The 17,415-nt window shown below is 38.1% G+C and overlaps 1 protein-coding gene across 9 annotated transcripts in view; it reads right to left on the bottom strand.

The window, feature by feature from the left end:
* Window positions 1–17,415, bottom strand: part of DNAJC6 (DnaJ heat shock protein family (Hsp40) member C6) — a 178,067-nt gene that overhangs the window by 39,631 nt on the left and 121,021 nt on the right. For 8 of the 9 annotated variants that reach the window (XM_017541520.2, XM_037743100.1, XM_017541522.2 and 5 more), the window contains 3 exons: window positions 11,285–11,435; window positions 9,857–9,906; window positions 9,597–9,745 (listed from right to left, as the gene is read on the bottom strand). In XM_017541520.2, the coding sequence (XP_017397009.1) occupies window positions 9,597–9,745; window positions 9,857–9,906; window positions 11,285–11,435 (350 nt within the window). Of the gene's footprint in view, window positions 1–9,596; window positions 9,746–9,856; window positions 9,907–11,284; window positions 11,436–17,415 lie in introns of those variants that run through there. The other variant, XM_037743103.1, reaches the window with a different exon arrangement.

A 17,415-nucleotide genomic window follows, 5' to 3' on the forward strand; every position in this document is an offset into this window, starting at 1 on the left:
AAAAAAAAAAAAGAGAGAGAGAGAAGACTCAAATAAATAAAATCAGGAATGAAAAAGGAGACATAACAACTGAGAGCTCAGAAATACAAAGACTCATTAGAGACAGCTATTATGAACAATTATATACCAACAAATTAGAAAACTTAGAAAACATGGATAAATGCCTGGACACACACAACCTACCAAGATTGAACCATGAATAAATTAAAAACCTCAACAAACCAATAACAAGTAATGAGATTGAGGCTGTAATAAAAATTCTCCTATCAAAGAAAAGCCCAGGACCTGATGGATTCACTGCTGAATTCTACCAAATATTTTAAAAAGAACTAATACCAATCCTACTGAAACTCTTTTAAAAAAATGGAAAAAGAGGAAATACTTTCAAACTCATTCTACAAGGTCAGCATTACCTGATACTAAAACTAGAGAAGGATACAACAACAACAACAACAAAATACAGGCCAGTATCACTGAAGAACACAGGTATAAAAATCCTCAACAAAATACTTGCAAACGAAATGCAACAACACATTAAATAGATCATTCACCATTATCAGTAAAGATTCACTTCACAGGTACAAGGATGGCTCAATATATGCAAATCAATAAATGTGATATACCACATTAATAGAATCAAGAACAAAAAACATATGATTATTTCAATAGATGCTGAAAAAGAATATGATAAAATTCAACATCCCATTGTGACAAAAATCCTCATGAGGCCAGTCATGGTGGCTCACGTCGATAATCACAGCACTTTGGGAGGCCAAGATCACTTGACATCAGGAGTTTGAGACCAGGCTGGCCAACATGGTGAAACCCTGTCTCTATTAAAAATACAAAACTTAACTGGGCATGATGGCAGATACCTGTAATCCCAGCTACTTGGGAGGCTGAGGCAGGAGAATTGCTTGAATCCAGGAGGCAGAGGTTACAGTGAGCTGAGATGGTGCCACTGCACTCCAGTCTGGGTGACAGAGTGAAACTCTGTCTCAAAAAAAAAAAAAATCCTCATGAAAATAGATATAGAAGGAACGTACCTCAAAATAATAATGGCCATCTATGACAAATTCATGGCTAACATTGTACTGAAATGGAGAAAAATTGAAGGCCCTTCCTCTAAAGACTGGAACACAACAAGGATGCCCACTTTTACCACTATTATTCAGCATGATACTGGAAGTCCCAGCCAGAGCAATTAGGCAATAAAAAGAAATAAAGGACATCTAAATTGGAAAGGAAGAAGTCAAATTAGCCTTGTTCAAACCCAACATGATCTTATGGCTAGAAAAACTTAAACACTCCACCAAAAAAAAACTGTTAGAACTGACAAACAAATTCCGTAAAGTTGAAGAATACAAAACCAACATATATAAATCAACAGCATTCATATGTGCCAACAGCCAACAATCTGAAAAAGAAATCAAGAAAGCAATGCCATTTATAACTACAAAAAAATATAAAATACCTGGGAATCAATCTAAGCAAGGAAGTGAAAAATCTATACAAGAAGAACTACAAAACTCTGATGAAAGAAATAGAAGAGGACACAAAAAAAGAAAAGGTATTCCATGTTCATGGATTAGAAGACAAAATATTGTTAAAATGGCAATACTACTCAGAGTGATGTACAGATTCAATGCAATCTCTATCAAAATACCAATGACATTCTTCACAGAAAATAGAAAAAAAAAACCATACAATTTATATGGAACCACAAAAGACTCAAATATCCAAAGTCACCCTGAGCAAGAACAATGCTAGAGGCATCACATTATTGGGCTTCAAAGTTTATTATAAAGCTACTGTAACCAAAACAGCATGGTACTGGCATAAAAACAGGCACATGGACTAATGGAACAAAACAGAGAACCCAGATATAAATCTATACATTTACCACCAATCTTTGACAAAGATGCCAAGAATTTACAATGGGGAGAAGACAGTCTTTTCCATAGATGGTGCTGGGAAAAGTGGGTAACTATATGCATGAAAATGAAAATAGACCTATATCTCTCACTATACACAAAAATCAAATCAAAATGGATTAAAAACTTGAATCGAAAACCTGAAAATATAAAACGACTAGAAGAAAATATTAGAGAAATGTTCCAGGACATTGATCTGGACAAAAATTTCTTTCGGAAGAATTTAAAAGCACAGGCAACCTAAGAAAAAAGAGACAATTGGAGCTATATCAAGCTAAAAAGCTTCTGCACAGCAAAGAAAACAATCACCAAAGTGAAGAGACAACCCACTGGATGGCAGGAAATATTTGCAAACTATTCATTTGACAAGAAATTACACAGAATATATAAGGAGCTCAAACAACTCAATAGCAAAAAAAAAAAAAAAAATAAAAACTGGGCACAAGAGTTGAACAGAATTAAAAGATCTTCAAAAGAAGACATCGAGATGGCCTACAGTTATATGAAAAAATGTCCAACATCACTAATCAGAGAAATGCAAATCAAAATCACAAGAGGTGTCACCTCACCTCAGTTAAAATGGTTTGTATCAAAAAGACAGGTAATACTAGATGCTGGTGAAGATGTAAAGAAAAGGGAACTCTCACACACTGTTGGTGGGAATGTAAATTAGTACAATCACTATTGAGAACAGTATGACCCAGCAATTCCACTACAGGGTATATATCCAAAAGAAAGGAAATCAATCTATCAAAGATATATCTGCACTCTCATGTTTACCGCAGCAATATTCACAATAGCCAAAATATGGAATCAACCTAAGTGCCTATCAATGGATGGATGAAAAAATAAAATGTGGTATACATATACAATGAAATATTATTCACATAAAAAAGAATGAAATCCTGTCATTTGCAGCAGCACAGATAGAACTAGAGACCATTATAAGTGAAATAAGCTAAGCACAGAAGGAGAAATACTGCATTTTTTTACTCACAGGAGTAATTTAAAAAGTAGATTTCATGAAGATAGAGAGTAGTAGTTACCAGAGGCCAGGAAGGGGAATGGGAAGGGGTTTGAAGAAGGAAAAAATACTGTAAATGTACTTAAACAGTACACTTAAAAATGGTAGAAGTTGTAAATTATATATGCATATTTTAACTCAAATATTTAAAAAAGAAAAAATCAAGTTCAAGTGCTCTCTTGTCTCTGACAGTTTCTCTAATACAGACAGAAACGCTTAGTCATCTTTATACTCATGCCCTTGTTTATTTTCATCTATTACAGCTTTTTTCAGTAAAGCAACATGGTTAAGTCCACAGGCCAGATTTTCACTCTGGATTTACTATTTACTGCCTGATTAACCATAGGCAACTTACTAACTTCTCCAGGCCTCAATTATCTAGTGTGTAAAGTATAAATGAACATTATAGGATTGTTGTCAGAATTAAGTAGCAGAACATAAAAACAGTAAATGCTAGCTTGTGGTCAACCTGTCCTGAATAAACTGCTTATATCTGTCTCCCCTTCTGGACACTGAGCTCCATGAGAAGAGAGACCATAACTACTTTTGTAACCCTAGTGTCCACTGTGCATGTGCTGCTCATATGGAAGGCGCTCAACAGGTATTTGCTGAGTGAATGAATAAGTCAAAGAATAAAGTAATGAACCCCATTTGGTAATCTCTTTTTATAATAAGATTTATCTATATATACACTATCTTGAGGACGGAACAGGTGAATCCATTTTATTGGGGTTTTTTTAGACTGCAACAGAATGAAAGTATAGCAAATTTATCTCTCCAGCAGTATTTTTAAAGGTTTAAAAAACTGGTTGTTACACACACACACACACGCACACACACACACACCCACCCCAAATGTCAATATCTGTAATGAGTCTCAGCTAAAAGTTGGTTAAATTATTTTTAGCACAATAGGCTAATAGCTCCAGAATCATTAACTCAATCAAGTAAATAATATTAATTTAAAGTACTCCATAATTATATATTTACTTGATATATAATTACACACCATTAAACAAACATACAATTAGAATTTTTTAAAAGCATGCACTCTGTCTAAAAGGGGAAAACATTAAGGCATAAACAAAACCAACAAAATAAAAAGGAAACTCAATCACTGCAAGCTATTTTTGTAGCTCTCTGGGGCTCATAGCTTCATGCAGTAAGCATAGCCCTTGACACTTCAAAATGCTGTCTCCAGTCTTCCTGAACACTTCCTGGGGTTGCTGAGCATCAGAGGACACCATACGGATTACCGGGCTGCCATGATAGCACCCAGTGGGATAGAGGCCAAAACAGCGCCAGGGCTGGATGCCATTCAATTTTCATCTCTCCATCATCCCTAGCCCAAGACAGGATGGGCAGAAGCGGCCATTCACTAAGCATAAGGACAAAAGCTTCATTAGCCGGGCATGGTGGCACGCACCTGTAATCCCAGCCACTCAAGAGGCTGAGGCAGGAGAATCGCTTGAACCTGGGAGGCAGAGGTTACAGTGAGCCAAGATTGTGCCACTGCACTTCAGCCTGGGTGACAGAGCGAGACTCCATCTCAAAAAAAAAAAAAAGAACAAAAGCTTCTACTTAGAGACAGAGAGTAAGACTTAATTGCCATACCTGGCGTTTTATGAATCACACACGATTTTTGGAGGATGGGGATAATTCAGTCAATCATTTATTGTGGCATTTTATTATTACCTATGGTAATCATAGCTACTACTTGCTGAATGATGACTCTAAGCAAGACACTGCTATCAAATTTATTCCTTATAACAAACTAACAAAAAAATTTTGAAGAGTGCTTATGAGATAGGTGCTCTGTTATCGGCATATCCATTTTATACAGGAGAAAACTGAGTCCAAGGAGAGGTAAAAGTGATTTGCCCAGGAAGAGGAACAGATGAGATGTGAACCTAGGGTAATTTTTAAAGTCTAAAGTTCATATACACTACAGGGTTTCATCTCAGTTAAAAAAAAAAATAAAACGTGTGCACTCTCCATTATATTACATTGTCTGATGATTGATAACAATTCCAAACCTTGCATTTGTAAAGTGGTTAGAGCTTCAAGTGATGGCTGTGTTTTACCAAGGTTAAGACATTCAATTCATGGAAGCTGCGTAACTAGCATGTGGGGATCTCTGGTCCTTTGGCCCCCAGGCCAGGGATTGTTTTTTTTACTCCAATTATTTCCTGCCCTGACACCGAGGCATGGTGGCAGAGTGAGGGATGAAGTATGAGCTATGAAGTTCCCCCACTCCCACCAATATCCCACCAAAGCAGAAACAACTGGGAGCTGTAGCATCCTCTTTGGTATGCTCTGGAAGAGAAAGGGGTAAAAAGACTGACCTTCAATCACGAGTCCTTTAAGACACCCTAGTTGATAATATATTTTCCAAAAATCAAATTGTTCCCAAAGGGAAAGAAATCCTACAGGATTATGTCATTTAGAAATAGTTAACAAGAGGGCAGAGTCTAAAAGAAGCAGCTGGGCTGAAGATTTCCAGGCTCCCTGCAGGATACCTTCACCATACTGTCCTTCCTGAGTGGACAGAGGGAGAAGGAGAGACAAAGTGGTCCCAGAATAGCATTAATCAGAACTTAAGAACTTTGGGGCCAGGTTAGACTTGGTGTTCATGCATCCAGCTTTCCATTCATTGCCAACGGTAATGCCAAGAAATGTGTACAGGTCCTGATATTCTGGGGTACAGCTATAAACCTTCTATGCAGAAACCTCACCAGCGTATACATGCATACACACACATATTCATGGAGTGGATGGGAACAGTATTTATGTTGGGAATGATAAGAAAGTATAGATAGTGGTGTTGGGTACACACCCTGGGAATGTAATTAATGTCACTGAACTTGTATACTACGAATGGTTACAATGATAAGTTTATGTTATGTAAATTTTACCATAATAATTTTTTTAAAGGAGTAGAAACAGATGGTTAAGCTCTCTGAAGCCTACCAGTAGATGTACATCACAGAGGAGTTATGGGTCTTTTAAATTCAGATTATGAACATCTGGTTTAACTGATGCACCTTGTTGGTCTCCGGGACTTCATTGTCAGCATTAGTACTCTGATTTCCTCAATGTGGACACTGGCTATGAAGAATCAAAAAAAAAACTGAGGTTCAATACCTCCTTTGCAGTCCTGAATAGGTATTCTAGTACTTCGCTTTTGAATGCTGGACTATGTGCTATGCATTCTCTTGAGTTGTATCCTCTGCTAAACTGAGACTAAACAAAGTTCCTATTTTAACATTCTGTGACATGTGCAAATATATAATAGAAAAATAAGGACAATAGTATTGATTATTTCATACAATTCCTGTCAACCAATGTGGTTTCTAAGCATAAAAGCGAATCAAAATACAGAATGAAAACCCTCAGCAAAGTAAAATCTTCCGGGAAACAGCCTGTCTTTGCCAACATCACTACCTGCATCCTGAAATGCAGGTTTGAACATACACAAACAATCACATAATCATCATGTAAAGTGACTCAATTCAGGTTTCAAGGCACAGAGATATATGATGTGGGCAGAGCCAGACTCCCACGAGTTTATAAATAAAAAATTCCTATGAGTTTATATACTCTTGTGAGTCTATAAATAAAACTACTTCTGTGTTTGGTATTTATGGTAGACTCTGCCATCAACATTTATTAAAATAAGGTTTAATTTCAGACCTAGAACTCCACAGAACTGGAAGGAGTAAGAAATGGCTCTAGTCCTCATGAACTGAAAGGTAAAAACAAAGACAACTTTTCTAAGGCATGCAATAATGAGATGCAAATCAATTCACAGTATTAGTGCTGGGAAAAGAAAGATCTAGGCATTTGAAAAGAGATGTAGGCAAATAAAAAACAAAAGTAAGATGGAAATACTAGGGCTTTGGGACTGCCTCCCTGAGATGCAACTAAGGGTAAAGGAGACAGGTCAGAGGATCCACTTCCCTTCTGCCAAATTCTAGGACTATCTAGGAAGAGCTAAAGATGTAGTGTAATCCTGTGTTTTAGGAGAAAGAATTGGAAAAGCCTTATGGCATGTGAAAATCTTCCACTTAGAAAAACCAGGTTAATAAAGAAGGAGATGGGCTGGATGCAGTGGCTGGCACCTATAATCCCAGCACTTTGGGAGCCCAAGGCAGGTGGATCACTTAAGGCCAGGAGTTTGAGATCAGCCTGGCCAACATGGCAAAATCATCTCTACTAAATATACAAAAATTAGTTAGGCATAGTGGTATACGCCTGTAATCCCAGCTACTCAGGTGACTGACGTACAAGAGTTGCTTGAACCCAGGAGGCAGAGGTTGCAGTGAGCCAAGATCATGCTACTGCACTCCAGCCTGGGCGACTGAGTGAGGCTCTGTCTTAAAAAATAAAAAATTTTAAAAAAGAAAGGAGATGAAGGGTGTGTGGCATGGATGGTTTTTAAGGGAGAAGGAGTAGCTCATACAAGGAGACTGTGTGTCGTGTGTGTGTGTGTGTATGTGTACGCATGTGTGTGTGCACATGAGCACATGGATATCCCTGGTTGGAGCATGTGATTTTGGGGCAATGAAGAACACTAAAAGATAAAGTTAGAGGACCAGAGAGAGGCTAGATCATCAACAGCCTCACAAGAAACTTATAATTTGTATAGGCAAGAAATGACCCCACCCCTCTGACCTATATAGGCCTTACTCCTGCTCTAAGATCCAGCTGTCACTGGTGTATCTTTTTACTAATCTCCCTTGGCAGGTATTATAAATATTATTTGTACTTACCTTGAGAATGTCCTGGGTTCTCTTGCCAACTAGGCTTAGGTGTCTTGAGAACACAAACCAAATATTTATTTTATGTCTACAGTGTTTAAGAATTCTTTGCACATCCATGCTTTTAAAAAACATTGATTATCTACATCAGGCACTCTTCTAGGTATCAAAAAAAAATTGCTCCCTTCTCTTCTAGGGCAAGTAAGAGCAGCCCAGAGTAGGTGTTTATATGTAATCTCTGATTCCTTTGCTAAACTGTTAAGCCCAGTCACAAAATCTTTAGTTACTCTGATAGATGCCTTTCATTAAAAACATCTTTATAGAGATTGCCTTTTATAAATATTACACAAAGATACATCTTTATATGTATAAATGCTTCTATAATGATATTATATCTCTTCTATAATGATATTATATCTTTATGAAGGTGATTTCCGAGGGAAAATTATCCAGATTATCACAGCTCTTTCAAGGTCAAATAAAATTTCTATGAAATACTGTGTAGGATGTTCCACAGTCCTAAAATTATGAAAATAATGGCACTGACTTAGCCTCCAAACAAGAAAAATCCATTTGAAAGATTTGCCTTACATTAAAAACAAAATATCTATCCACATTTTTGTTTGATGTTAATTCACTTGTTCTGAATTAGCTAATAGGTGGAATAAGAGTTGGAAGGTTATTTTATTACAGTAGATTTTAAAGAGCTGCACTTAAAATATCCATTACAGAATGGCAATTTAGATCAAACCACTTCAGAACGATGTTATCAGTGCTTTATCAAAGACTGGTCCCCACAGCTACATCAGGAGCAGCCCCCGGGAAGTTGTCAGAAATGCAGATTCTCATGCTTCCCTTGTCCTTCTGAATCAGAAGTCTGTGTTTAACAAGCCCTCCAGGTGATTCTGATGCACATTAAAATTTGAGACTGTTCTCAAAATGTGCTGAAAAAGAGGTCCTTAAAACTCTCCCATATCTTATTGATTATTAGGGCAGGAAGGAGCCTTAGAAAGCATAAATGCCAATTTTCTTGTGTGTTTTACAGATCTGGAAACTGAGGCCCAGAGATTATCAATGGGAACTCGAATTTGGAGCAAAGTATGTTCCAGCATCAAAGCTGAGATCCTAGATACACAGCATTGTCAATCAGCTATCGTTTTACATATTTGACATCAAGTTTCACTTTTAAAGGATCCATGCATAGAAAGCTCATTCTATTTATTAATAGGCCCAAATGAATCTAAAGACTAAGTCAAAAATATTTAGAGATGTTCTTGAGAGGGGGAAAACAGCCTTTTTTTAGTAAGTCAGAATTCAGTGGTCAGAAATATCAGGCTCGATATCAAATTCAAACCTAAGCCAACTCTCAGTTCCTTAACCAGGCTAAAACTAGGAATATTTCTCTGCCTAGTTCAAAAAACTTCTTAAAATATATTAATGGAAAGACATTTTCATTAATACTTGTTGGTACTGCTGTAGCCACATTGCCTCATCTTGATACCAAGCAGCAATAAAGAAGAGTCAAAGGCATAATTAGTGTAACAGCATGAAGGCAGCCAACTGCCCTAGCAGCAGTGCAATCTCCAAATTAAGCCTCATGAACAATGTACCATGGAACAACCAGCCACCAGAAGACTTGAGACCCCAACTTCGATGGTATTTCATTGACAGATAAACTTTCCGGTAAGTATCCTCAGCCAAGGAAAATCTTTAGGATGTCTCATAGCAGCCTAACAAATATTTTGTGGACAGAGTGTCCAGATTGTATAGTTTTTCAGCTTCAGATGCGTAAGGGCAAATGCTTTGAGGGTGTCTCTAAGGAGGAAAAACACCCTGTCATGTCTTCAACAGCACGATCTCAGGGCTAAAAATCCTTACCCGGCTGTGAAATTTGGCAGTTCGATAAGACTTAGGTGACAGATTGTATACTGTGTAGTGGTCAAGATGTCTGGAATCCAAAAAGCTTCGAATGTCATCAACCTGATTCCTGAATCCTATATCAACATTGTCCAGAGGAAAGGACATCACTAGGAGAGATCACACAGAAAGAGAACAGGTTAAAAGTTTAGGTCTGCTGTCACAATGGGCAGCAACTGGAAGCGGAGCCAAAGGACAGTTAATAAACATGAGAAACTTACCAATAATTCTGGAGGTAACATAAGTGAAGTCTAAATCTCCTTTTGTGTAGCTAAAAGCAAGACAAAATATGGACACTCATTAAAATGATCCAAATATGCCAAGATTTCTCTCTCTCAATCACTTGCACATATGAACTGGGAAACTGCTGTTCAGGGGCATCTTTTGACTCCCCTCTAGCCCTTCTCTCTAACAAGGAAGGATCACTGAGAAAAGACAGCCCATAACCTCAGGGGTATAAATAATGCCACTCCAACTGGTGCATTCTAATGCCCTTGTAGGTGCCACTTCATGATCTGAATCAATCTCAGAATAGAAAACTCTGCTTATTTATCAACACCAATTGTTCTAGCTTCTTTACCTACATGGAAATATCTTCCATACTTGTAAGTGGCAAAGGGGTAGAAGAAGAAGTAGTTGAGAAAAAATAAATGCCACCATTTTTCTGCCTACCAGGCCCTGGTTGAGAATCAGAGGTAGGAGTAAGTTTTACCTTTGAACAAAGATTAAAATTTTGATTAATATATTGGACTTGACAGTTGAATTTCTGATTTAGAACTGCATATTGTAACTCAAAGTAACCCTAGAATTTTCTGACACTTAGTAAATATATTATGCTTCCCTTGTCCTTCTGAATCAGAAGTCTGTGTTTAACAAGCCCTCCAAGTGATTCTGAGGCACACTAAAATTTGAGACTGTTTTCAGAATACGCTGAAAAAGAGGTCCTTAAAACTCTCCCATATCTTATTGATTATTAGGGCAGGAAGGAGGCTTAGAAAGCATATACACCAATTTTCTTGTGTGTTTTACAGATCTGGAAACTGAGGCCCAGAGATTACCAGTGGGAACTGGAATTTGGAGCAAAGTATGTTCCAGCATCATCAATAAAAAAATAATTCTTGTGAACTGCTTATAAGAATTTTCATACAGTGAAAGAGTAAAAAACTTCTCTCACTGAATAGTTAAAGGGCTAGAAGGACATAAAAACAAAGTTCTGATTTGATTACAATCCATAGGTAATGCTTATTCAGATTGTATATATATTTTAATCTCATTGAATCCCTAATAGCAACCCAAAGACACAAATCCTGTCAGGGTACAAAAGCAAAGCTCAGAGAGGTTAATCAACTTACCTCAGGGCTCTTAGTTAACAAAGGCAGATATTGCATTAGACCCCAGCATGTCTGATTCTAAAGCCAGGGAGGGCAACCATTATACTCTAATGTCGTGACAAACTGAGTGCTCCCAGCCTATGCTTATATTTTCTAAAAGACCTAACTTTATGTCTTCAATGACATTTCTTCGTTGATCAGATCCCATAAAATTATATTCCAAAATTGACACTCTTTGGGCCAGACAGGCAGCTGGCAGGTAACCAGACGCTTTGATAGCATGGGGATCCATTAAATTAATGGGAAGAATGTGCATACCTGGCCACAGATTGTATCACTCTAGAAGATGTGTCTTTGAGGGTGTCTTTCAAGTTGTCCTTTAGGTTACTAAAGAGCCTCCCTGCACCTCCTTTTACCATGTCAAAGAGACCTCCCCCATAGCTAGGCTCCATGTCTGGAGATGAGGCACCTGCCAAAATAAAAGAAAAAAACAGAAAAAAAATGTTGATTGCACAGAATCCGCAGAAAACCAAACCCTCTTCATTCTTAAAACACACATAGACTGTCTTTAGGAGTCTGGGACAGATATTCCTGAAAGTTGTGTCCCGTTCTCAGAACTTATAGACTCTGAGTTATAACACTACTGGTCCTCGGGGGAGACCCAGGACAGTCTCTCACTGAGTCCCAGGAACAGAAACCTCCAATATTGCTGCCACTAGCCGCTGGCCATGTGTGACAATTGAGCACCTGAAATATGGCTAGTCTGAACTGAAATGTGCTGTAAATATAAAACACACAATACATTTCAAAGACTTGGTGTCAAAAAAAAAAAAGGAATGTAAAGTATCTCAATATTTTTATATTGATATTACATGTTGAAATAATAATTTAGATATATTGAATTAAAGAAATTATACCTTTAAAATCAGTTTCGCCTGTTCCTTTTTACCTGTTTAGTGTGGATACTGGGAAATTTTAAGCTACATGTGTGACCTGTATTGTACTACATTTGAACAGTGCTGCTCCAAAGAGACTGCTGAGGAAGAGCAGTAGTCACCTTCAACTTCACTCCTCTGCCCTTTGATGGAGATGACTGAACGAGAAGCCCAATTCCATGGCTGCCGCTTACAGCACTGGTTCACTTCTATCATGAAGAACAGCTTCTGAAGGGACTTTAGCACTGCTTTTAGGCCTTTGGATGCTTGGTAACCATTAGTGCTATCCGTCAAATATTTCAGGTTCTCTTCCCTTAGAGCTTCTTAAAATTGTGCTTTCTGGCCCCCTGTGCTTAGCTCCAGTCCAGGGTTTCTCAGTCTCAGCATTATTGACATTTTAGGCCAAATACTTCTTTGTTGTGTCTGCGGGTGCTGAGTAGCATTCCTGGCTTCTATTGACTAGATGCCAGTAGCACCTGCCCCAACCCCCACTCCACCTCTGAGCTGTGACAATAAAAAATGTCTCCAGAGATTGGCAAATATCCCCCAGTGGGGCCAAATTATCCCTGGTTAGAAACCACTGCTCCAGCCTATAATGTGTGAGTGGAAGTGTTGTGTATAACTTCCAGGATACATTTAACTGTTAAAGTGATGTTCTCTATAGTTTCTCTCTCCTCTCTCTCTCTCTCTCTCTCTCTCTCTGTTTCTCTCTCTCTCTCTTTTTCTCTCTCTCTCCTTGCCATAGCAACCAGCAAGGTTTGAGACTGTGGCTACTCTGTTCAGGACTTCTGGATCTCAGAGAGAGAAAGGAGCTATGTGGCAGATGACCTTTGATGAATATTTAGCATAAGTAAGTAATACGGTTTGGCTCTGTGTCCCCAGTCAAGTCTCATCTGAAGTTGCAATCTCCACATGTCAGGGGAGGGACCTGGTGGGAGGTGATTGGATCAGGAGGCAGATTTTCCTCCTGTTCTTGTGGAAAACAGATTTTTCTTGAGGAAAACAGATTTTCCATGCTGTTCTCGTGACAGTGAGAGATCTGATGGTTTTAAAATGTAGCACTTCCCCCTTGCTCTCTCTCTCTCCTGCCACCATGTAAGATGTGACTTGCTTCCCCTTTAACCTCGGTAATGGTTGTAAGTTTCTTGAGGCCTCTCCAGCCATGCAGAACTGTGAGTCAATTAAACTTCTTTATAAATTACTGAGTCTCAGGTAGTTCTTTAAAGCAGTGTGAAAACAGACTAATACAGTGAGAAACGCCTATTTGTGTCACCAATCTTTTGGGAATGTTCATAACCAAAGTACAGCCTAACCTATGCAGGCTGATTCAGGAAGGAGGCAGGAATATGTGTAGAGGAGGTGGCTATTATAAACAGTGGCCAGGTAGGGGTTTAAGGCCTAGCAGTCAAGAGCACGAGTCATTCTCCTCCTGCCCAGCTTTGCTACCCCTAGCTGTGTGACCCTGGAAGTCAGTCTTCCTAAGCCTCTTTCTTCCCATTTGTAAAATAGGGATAAGAGTCGTGCCTACTCCACAGGGAAAGATTAAATAAGTGCACATAAAGCTGATGATGTGGTACCTAATAAATCTAGGGGTCAAGAGATCATAGCTAAACTCTATCATGCCATATCCTGAAATTCCTATATTGACGATTTTTATCTTTATTCACTTTCCAACTCTATAATGACAAAGGACAAGAATGGCATCTATTCTGGTTTTAAAAATTACAATACATAAGATATTTAAAATAAAGAATAATAAAAATACTCATGTAATAAGCACTATAGTTGCTAACTTATATATAACACTTACTATTTGGTAGGTATTTTTCTAAGCATTTTATCTACATTCACTCATTTAATCCTCATAGCATCCCTATGAAGTAGATAATATTATTATTTCCATGTTATAGATTATAAAACTGAGGCACAGAGGTTAACAAACTTGTCTAAGGGCACACAAGCTGGTGAATATTTATTTGCTAGCAGCGTTGAGATTAAGCCCCAGGCAACCCTTCCAATCACATCCCTCTTTCTTCTCCTAATATCAGCCTGAATTTTACATTTATCATTCCAATTAATTTATTCAAACTTGTATTATATATGTTTGAATTCACAAAAATATATTAATATTATTTTCCGTGATGTATATGTGTTCCTTCACTCTATATTCTCCTTAACATTTAGTATTGTCAGACTTTTACATTTTTACTACTTTGGCAAGTATACATCAGTATCTTACTATGGTCCTATTTTGATGAATTCCCTGATTACTAGTAAGGTGAAGTATCTTTTATTGTGCTTACTGGCCAGGTGGCTGTTCTTTCAATCATATGTCAGGTAGCTACTACATTCCTACATGCCATTTAGATGTTCATACATATATGTATAAATATGTGTTGACTGTCATGTTTTTCCATCCTGATCTAAAGAGCTACTGATACCTAATAGATGTCTAAGCCACCATTAGACATCTGTTAGAAAATGAGTCTCTGTTAGAAATTGCAAAGAACATTGAATACTGATAAACAAACAAATGAATGGACATATGGACAAATATTAATCATTTCTACTACTAACTGAGCTCTCCAGTGCCACAGGAGCTGTGCTCAGACCTTAGTGGATGTGGTTATTATTCCCAGTTTACAGATGAAGCAATGGAAGCTCAAAGAAGGAAAGTAACTCACCAAAGATTCCAGTTAGCAAGTGGAGAGTCAGCAACTCAAACCCAGATCTTGCAATTCCAAAGCCTTGCTAATCCACCATTTCATACTCTTCTACAGCTCCACTCAGCTCAGGATTCCCACAACTATAATCAAGATGAGCCTTACCTGCCTATACACAACTGCCTCTCTCCTATTCCCTGCTTTCCTCCACCTCCCACCCACACAGCTTTCATCTGGCTGCTCTCAGCAGCAGATGTCCCCACAATAAGCAGCCTCATAAATCACTGCATGCCAGGCAAACCAAGCCAATTTCAGTATGTAGGCAGCCGAGTCTCTGTCGCCCCTACTGCTTCACAGCCCTGAAGAAAAGGCCAGGAACAGGTCTAATGGCAGCTCCACAGACTGGGGCCAGTGTCACAAATCTGAGAATGTTCTCTTGTGGCCTATTTCATATGAAATACAGCACTTTATTTCCCTATAAACACACCCCCCTAAGTAAAAATCTGTATCATGTTTTTGTTTTAACTATAGTGAGGATCGAGCAGCATTAAATGTTTATAATTCCCCCATTTCCATCCCTGTAACATTTTCAGGTGTTCAGCCTGAACACTCCTTTGATACGTAACTGTTTAAGAGATGACACCAAATTGACTGGATGTCTCTTCAACTCCCAATTTTATGCTGGAATGGAACTACAAAGGCACCAATCTATTAAAAGATATAAATATCCTTGATTATCTAAAATTCAGACTCTCACCATCCCTCAGGCTGTACGCTCTGCTCATTAGAGCCTTGGAATGCTGCAGAAACCAGAACAACTTGCTAGAGTCCATCTGTAATCTCCATATATTCAAATTATATATTGAACTGGCCAGGACACACAAAAAAGAAGAGGGGCATTATTTGACATTGCTCTACTGGTTCTTTTAGGTAGATATTCTGACTGTCCCTAATGAGCCACATAAGTGTCAAAAGTGCAGATTCTGCAGATGATATTTTAGCCTCAGCTAGTTGAGAGAAAGGGCAGAGAGGTTTCAAAACTTGGCAGAACAAAGAAGAAAATGGTGCAATGAGAAAGAAATGCAGAAGAGAAAAAGAGAAACAATGACCACGGCAGATCAAGGGGTAGCAAACCGGATCCCATGGGCCGGATCCAGTCCATGGCCTGTTTTTGTATAATCCGTAAAATAACAATGGCTTTTACATTTTTAAATGATTGCAAAAAGTCAAAAGAGGAATGATGTTTCATAACGTGAAACTTATATGAAGGTCAAATTTCAATGTCCAGAAGTAAAGTACCCTTATGTGTTTACATCTCACCTGTAGCTGCCTTCATGCTACAATGTGGAGTTAAATAGTCGTGACACAGATCTTATGGCCCACAAAGTCTAAATCGTTTACTCTCTGGCCCTTTATAGAAAAAGGTTTTCCAATCCTTGCATCATATGGTTAACACCACTTGTGTCCTTAGGAATGCAGAGCTTGCCACCTCCAACACATTTCTAAACACTTTGGCTAAAATGGCACCCAGTAGAAAGAACACCCTGTGCTTACTAAGGGTCCTCAGGGATTTCAGGGTGTAAGAGAGTGGAGGTGGGGGACATCAGAGTTGAGAGAGCATGAGAGTACCATCCAAAGAGAAAGGTCCAGGTCTCTGCCTCTAAGGCTCCAAGTAGATTCTCGTTTCATGATGTCTTGTGGTTTGAAAATCTAAGCCCACCAAAAACAAACATCAGAGAATTGCACATTTACCTCTGAGTTACTTTAAGGATATGAGAAACAAGTTTTCCTTGGGATTCCTAATGTTTGGGAAACTAGAAGCGGTATCCTGTCCCTTCCAAGTTGCAGGAACCTGAACAGTTCTTGCTCTCAAGAGTGACACAAAATTTGTGTTTCCTGGGAGATAACTTCTATTCTCCCATTAGATTGCTAGTTAGCTGCTTGATCATTTATTTGTATCAAGCTTCATTTCAAAAGAGATTTGAGATGATTCAAAAGTTATTTAGAAATTATATAAAGAGGATGAGCGCAATGCTAGGGCTAGTCCTAACTGCCCTAATGTAACTAAAAATATTAAAAAGTTAAGTGTGGTAACTTTCCATAAACATTATACTGATTTCTTTGCCATGGACAAAACACTGTGAGAAGTGGTATGGAAGAAGTGTCCATAATGCATGGTGACCATCCCTTCATATGCTTATTCAATATATGCCTATGGCACCCTGGACTGTGGATAATTCCATCTGGTCCCCAAAGAAAAAATGCTCTTCCATAAAATACTGTCATCGAAAGAAGGATGGTATGTAAACACTTAGCAAAAAGAGATGTTCATCAAGATATTGTTTACCGTGGCAAGAGACTATAAGTGATGTATTTTTTTCAATAGTATGGGAATTGGTTAAATATCTCTAATAATGTCATTTGGTTAGCTACTAAAATCACTTTGTAGAAGAGTACAGATGGGCATGCCAAAGGCTAAATGAAAAATAAGCAGGCTACAACACATAATCCACAGTACAATCTTACTTTTGTAAAAGAAAACTGAGTTTAGAGAAAGAATTCAGAGTATACAAAAAACATAAAATAATAACAACTCAAACCTACTAAATGCCTACCATGTACCAGGCCACTGATCTAGATTCTTTATATGTAACAACACATTTAATCTTCACAATTACGCTATGAAGGCAATATCATTGCTATCTTCATCTTATATACAAGGAAACTGAAGCAAAGACACATCAGTGATTCACCCCAGGTTCTACAGTTGGTAAGCCAGGATCTGTACCCATGCAGGCTATTCTAGAGCTCAGGCTTTTATCGACTACACTTTCTTTTTTTTTTTTTTTTT

The sequence above is a fragment of the Cebus imitator genome, unplaced genomic scaffold (genome assembly GCF_001604975.1).
Source record: "Cebus imitator isolate Cc_AM_T3 unplaced genomic scaffold, Cebus_imitator-1.0 Scaffold135, whole genome shotgun sequence".
Taxonomy (NCBI): Eukaryota; Metazoa; Chordata; class Mammalia; order Primates; family Cebidae; genus Cebus; species Cebus imitator.